The 6,683-nt window shown below is 48.1% G+C and overlaps 1 protein-coding gene across 1 annotated transcript in view; it reads left to right on the top strand.

Moving 5' to 3' along the window:
- Nucleotides 1-6,683, top strand: part of T265_07332 (hypothetical protein) — a gene marked incomplete at both ends in the record, with an annotated part of 27,379 nt that overhangs the window by 3,883 nt on the left and 16,813 nt on the right. The window contains one exon of the mRNA XM_009172824.1: nt 5,240-5,495. Within this exon, the coding sequence (XP_009171088.1) occupies nt 5,240-5,495 (256 nt within the window). The remainder of the gene's footprint in view (nt 1-5,239; nt 5,496-6,683) is intronic.

Raw genomic sequence — 6,683 nt, 5'->3', positions numbered from 1 at the left:
TGTATTCGTAACATTAAAACAAACGTCATGATACAATGTGAACGACAGTTACAAAGTGTGGTTCAAGTTCAGGAAGAATGGTAAATGTGACAACGGATTACATACACTATAAAACCGTGAGTTTCTGAATTTCCAGACGAAAAGCGGAGATGACCGGCACCAACCATTTATTGTCTCCGATGATCCGGCATTTTCACCGCCTGGAGTGGAATACCTAGAAGATACCGCTTAAAACGGCCAGCAAGAAAGTCGTCAAGCCTATGAAGCTCGTGCTTCCGATTCAGAGTACGTTTTAACGCGCAACATAATAACAGCGGGAGATTTGGTTGCAAGGCCTGCTGGTTTCTTGATGCTATCTGGCGATGACCCGGAGCTAAAAAATGGCGGGCTCGAAAACCATCTAATTAGGTAAGTTCTTCAAACCTATAGGCTTTCTTCTGTAAATTGGGAGTCTCTCCGCATGGGAAGCACTTGTAAGCTCGTGAGAATGATCGCTCCAAGGTAGCGTAATTTCTTTTTTCAGCGACTGTCACGAAGATTTCAATCTCCAAGAGTCAAACACAAGACTAGATGTTAAATGATTTAGGCCACCGGGTGCATAACCTGGCAAGAAAGAGCATCACATGATATGGTGGTAGTAACCAGTTATCTGCCCATGGGACAGCTTACTCTGCTGACTATCATCCACTTTAATAGAAACTTTCAACGACGACGCGTTGTAATCGAACAGCACTCCTATCTTAGTGTCCCCAGGCAAGCATGAGAAGAATAGCGCCTCCTCGATCTCGGAAGGAGAATGTACCGACAGCACCCAGAATTAGTGATCGTTTTCATACTCTTCTACCGAGCTATAATTGGCCAGTTTTCGCGTGTCACTGATTATGGCGCGGAAACATCACCTCGGCTAACAATTTGGCGTGCGCAATACACGACCGAACCGGCGAAGCTTTCGGTCTGGGACCAGAGTTTTGTGTCCCAACCCAACTCTCCCTTTCCATTTGACCCCTCTGTATTCGTTGACACCAGCCAGCACGAGCTATAATCAATCCATTGTAGCCTGATTTCCCCGTCTTTGGAATCTCAATCGCATGTTATTCAGCCGTCATGTGTCCCAAATTAGCAAACGTCATCAGAATCTCGGCGATTCGCACATTGGCCTTATCGGTTGCACTATGGACCCTAGTGTGTACCATCTTCAACAAACGTGAGACGTCTCACAACCTCGAGTGCCTCGGATTGTAAGCGTCATGTTCGGTGACTGTATGCCCAGGGACATAACCATATATTCGTGTGCGAACCGCATGCCATGATCGGTCAGTTCATCCAGTCACCCGCTCGTTTTCTCATCCAAAAAGTGATATGTGTCCGCATATTCCGCCAGCATTTTTCTAGCGTCTGGCGCCTTGTCTTATCGATCGAAAAGTTGAATATCAACGAAGAGAGTGGGTATCCTTTTCAGACCCCCGTTTTTGTACGAAATCTTCTGGACACAAACTGATCCCTCTGTAAAGTGAGCTTGACAAGTAAATTTAGCAAGCGCTAACTGAGGACCTCACTACTATCTTTCGACAATGTGGGTAATCTGGGCCGGGATGAAGGGGCTGAAGGGCCGGGTGCTGAAGGGGGGATTATTAAATTAAAATAATTGCTCAGCCAAGACGTCCTTTCGGTGCATGGCTGCGTTGCGACCCGATGGAAGCGCGAGGGCTGAGTTACTGTCAGTTTGCCCAAGCATAGACTGGAGCAGTTGAGATGCCAGGTTTGGTTCAGATAATGAACTTTTAGGTCGCTAGGCGCGCGAGTAAACCACTGGGCTATTTCGAGCTCATGAGGATTCCTCAAAGTGCTCCACATGGTGATCAAGGCGTCGTTTCTTACTGGCGATAATCGCATTATTTTAGTCCTTGAAAGTTCTGCCCACAGACGGGGACCAGTCGTCCGGATTAACTTTTCCGGTATTTCGGGCATTCTTCGCTTCCATTTGGCTGACCTTACGTGTTAGGCTTCACGATCGATGCACAGTCGTTGATATTCGATAAATCGCCGGTTTGAACATTTCCCTGAGACTCAGTCAGTACCACCGTTCTAATTGGTGTTCAGTGCCTGGGTAAAGCTGACTTTACTTTGCGCAGGCATAAACCCTGGCATTATGCAAAGGTGAGACAATCCCGCTCCAGTTGGATTCAGTATCCAATAGTAGAGCAGCTGGAAGTGTCCAAAAGACGGACAGAATCTATGAGCAACACAGTTGCCAAGGTAGATTTCAGCCTTTGTGCAGCCGTGTGCGTGATCTGAATCCACACAAGTGTTCCGAAAGGAATGACTGGTTTGTTCATCCACCTCCTCGCGCATGGTATGGCCCGTTTGCATCGGCAACTAGAACATTTCTGGTGAGCCATGTGCAGCTAGACGATTTCGATTATTCTGGAACTTGGAAAAAGTCCGGCCAGCACTTGGCTAAAACAGTCGTTCTCCGCCGTCTGTACCTGCCTATACCAAGTTAAATAATCGTTCGGGTGTAACACCCACTGCCTAGTAGCCATGCCACCCGAAGGAATTACGAGGGCTGGGATACTGCCGGGTTACCCAAGCCTAGGCAGAAGTCGAGAGGCATGGGTCGCTGGCGCTTTGCTGCTGTAAAACCATGCCAATCTACTCGAATAAAGCTTTGGAATGAAAAGGAGAAAAATGGGCTAGGGGGAGACATCTAGGGCCAGTCACAAATATCTGAGGTGCCTGCAACTCCAATACTCAATCAGACAATCTGGCTAGGAACCCACAGCATGGACGCCACTGATATCGGTTAGCCGCCAAATCATTCAGTGTCTCCAGCCAAACAAATCGATAATCAGTTGGACCCTATTGTTGGAGTCGAACGGCACGACCAAAACTTCCGTAGCATCGTTACTACCTTCTGTCGTGCCAAGTTCTGTCCACTGCTAGGTTTCCGCCACTCAGAATTAGGCACGAAAAACAGCGTTCATCTCAGCAGGCAATAACTCGACATGATAACGCATGGCTCTTCTAACTGGGCTTGCAGTGCTCGATGCATTGTTTCAGTGAAGTACAGTCTGCTCCATCAAAAGTTGGAATCCTGATCAGATTCCGGATTCGCCCACTCCTCCTAGTCTCAGTCATACTTCTGAAATAGGGATGGTTAAAAACCTGAAAATATCTCGGGTCGTCGCCTGAAGTGGCCAAGGCTCGAAGCCGTACAATACGCGTTTGATGCCAAAATTGGTGCAGATTAGAGGAATCCGTTCTGGCCTTTGAGGTTCGACTGCAAGACTACCTTCAGTGCTAATGCAACTTCCGGGGTACGTATGGTGTTCCATAGCTTCTTGTGTCATTCCTTGACTGTACGTCCTGCAACATGACTTCGCACCTTGGCGCGATGTCCATGCCGAAAGACTATATGGCCTTTGTTAATTTTTCCAGCGCTGTTTGCGCTTTCTACTCGTCAAAAATGATAACACTGTCATCTGTATATTCCAGATTTACAAGGTTCTCAGTTAGAGATATCTGACAGCGGAGTTTTGCAGATCCTCTAGAGCTCGCCCTATTACCTGATCAAGGACAACCATATACACAGATGAAGATAGTGGGCACCCTTGTTGGACACCACTCCTTGTAGAAAGGATTTTGGATAGCTCCGCTTACATTCACACACCAATAAGCATGTGAACACAAACAGTGCATTATACTCATGAACTTCTGGGATATACCCGGCTGCGAGAGCGTGCTGAAAAGAACCAACCGGTCGACAGACTCGATCGCACCCTCGAAGTCAAGGAACACCATGGGTGTAGGACGTCAATACGTATGTCGTTTCTCTAACACTTGATGGCAGGAGGCTGCCATGCTACCCGAAGGAAGCACGAGGGCTGGTATACTGTCAGGTTGCCCAATCCCAGACAGTGGAAGTCGAGGGGCAGAGGTCGGGTTCGAACCAAGGACCTTCCGGTCAGTAAATTCGCGCTCTAACCACTTGAGCCATCTCACTTGATGAAGCATGATTGCGTCCACGTAACCCCCGCCCGGCCGGAATCCTGCTTGCTGTTCTCGGCTTCTGTCCTCACTCAACTTCGAAAGACGTAAAATAAGCGGTTCNTCTGGTTAAAAACGGGTCAAGCTGATTCCTTTGTGATTGCCACATTCATTGTAAACACTATTTTTTAAAATTGGCACTACTGTGGATTCATCTCATTTGATTGAGACAGTCCCTTTCTCCCAGATTGAGGCAAATATGTTATACAAGCACGTATAATTAATTTCTCTCTGTCTTCAAACAGTGGGCGGGGGTCCTGTCAGGACGAGAAGCTCACTGACGCTTCCGGGACAATAAGCATTCGCTTATATCTGAAGCCGTTAGGGAATTCAAGTTTGATCTTCAGAGCTGTGTTGCCGGCTGAGTACCCGACTGAGCAACTGTAAATAACCAGTTAAATTAACATTGTTTGCATCACTATGGCATCAGATCCAAGAAGAGCTATGTCGTCTGTGTGCCTAATACCTGTGAGCGGACGGCAGTGAAGCATCAGTGCCAACACTGATGTTGCTGTCTGATCATGATGATGATGTCCCGGGAGCACTTCGATTCCACAGGCGTTAGAAGCTGATAGTGAGTCTTCCATGACCTTATCAATGACGAAGTTAAAGAGGAATAGTGAAAAAAGACAGCCCTATTTGACACCACTTAGTGTAGTGAACTCAGGAGAGAGCCTCCTGTGGACCTTCACACGGCCGCGGGAGTTGGCGAACAGCGCCTGAAGGAGGGTCAGGAATTTATGGGGAATACCTTTGCTCCATAGACACTGCCATAGTGCCTGATGCTCCACAGAGTCAAAGACAGCTTTTAGATCAAGGAACAACCATTGTTGGTTGCTGGAAGCAGTGTCGCTGTTCCAGAATCTGTCGGAGATAAAATCGATGCAACCTCTTGCAGGACGGAACCCAGCTTGGTTTCCACGGGTCTGCCTCCCTGTGTTCAGTGAACCTTGGAAGGATAAAGTCAGGGAAATCATTCGGTGCCGTGACTAACAGGCTGATGCCATGATGGTTTTCACACAGCGTCCGCGTACTCCCTTTAAAGATAGGGATAACTGTCGATAAGCAATCCACACAGGACGAGTGACACCAATAGCTAATAGTGTACTATCTGCGTTTGAGGTTGGCTCGCATGCGTTAAGTTCCATGTTGCCAAAAGGCCTCGGTTGTTCCGGAAGTTAGTACTGTATAGAAGCAGTCTGTGGTCAGTACAAAACTGCAGCAGTCGTTTCCGTTTTCCGGACGTCTCGAGCGATGGGATGAACACTTCAAAGAACAGTTTAACTGGTTTTCTTCAACACAACTGCTGGAAGAATCCAGTGGACCTGAATGGAACATCGACACCAACCCGTCGTCAACAACAGAATCCCAGCATGAAATATCGATACTCAAGCGCGACAAGCCTCCTGGTCCGGATGGCCTACACTCCGCCCTGTTCAAAGAAGGGAGTGAGGTCTTGGTAAACAGTCCAGCAACCAGACTCCAAAAAATTTGGAACAAAAAACAATACCAGTCGAATGGAACTCTTCGGCTGTCATCCTGGCTTTCAAAAAGGGCGCAAGAACATCATGCGGGATTCATCGTGGCATCAGTCTGGTATCCGTCGCATCTAAGGTGCTTTTTGGCATTACTTTATGTAAGTTGACCGATTATCTGAAAGTCACCCTATGCGGTTTCAAACGTATGCCCGAACTGGGGTCCAGTATACTTGTTTCGGAAACAATAAATATAGATCACAGGGGAGCAAGTTCTTGGCAAGAACTATCTGTTGCCCAGATACAGACGTTGGAAGCAGCAGCGTAGAACAGACCTCTTAAATTTGGTCAGGATTTATTCTTATTTTCGTTGCTAGCCAGGAGCTTAGATACGGAGCAACGGTTAGGTGATTCCGTCACGAAGGGACTGGACCTTACCGTGGTGTGACGGTTTGCGCACCTCAGCGATCCATTGAGCTATACTGGAGAGTGTCCCGCGACACTCACAGAGTCATGCCAGGTTGTTCAATGGTTAGAGGTCTGACGAACACAGTCTCCTGGTCCTCCAGGTTGGGGTTTGGAACATGTGGCGACTTGTTCCGTAGAAATGGTAATGCATTTGCATTTCCCGCCAAACACCACTGCCTTGCGGTTAGACTTTTCAGCCAAAGGCTTTGGTTGAGGACCCTAATCGTCCTCCTGTCTAGGTGTGGGCACCCTGGCAGTATCCCAGCCCACGTACAACCATGAATAGCACATACACAAATAAACTCATGCCACATCGGCCGTCGCGTGGTGACATCAGCCGGGTCGCCTTACTTGCTGCATACAGCAGGGCGGGTAAGCGAAAACAGGCTACTGCTGACGCCTCCCTTCTTTCCCCTTCACATACTTTTTCTTCTCCCTCTCCCCACCCCATTAATAACTCTCTCCTTGTAGGCCCAGCACTTAGGACTGATGACTCCGTTCGTCATGCATCGGTTTTGCGTGCAGCATCTGCTCATCACATGGTGCCGACATCTCCAGGCATCTCCAAATCAGTCCTCAAGCCTCGGCACCCAGCCTATCTGGCCTCGTTCAATGTGCGCACTCTGAAGCAAGCAGGACAACAAGCTGCTCTTGCACTCACACTGGACTCGCTTGGCATTGATGTGTGCTGTG

This window comes from Opisthorchis viverrini (genome assembly GCF_000715545.1).
Source record: "Opisthorchis viverrini unplaced genomic scaffold opera_v5_168, whole genome shotgun sequence".
Classification (NCBI taxonomy): domain Eukaryota; kingdom Metazoa; phylum Platyhelminthes; class Trematoda; order Opisthorchiida; family Opisthorchiidae; genus Opisthorchis; species Opisthorchis viverrini.
Note: the sequence above shows the minus strand (reverse complement) of the source record. Positions and strands in the feature narration are given on the sequence as shown.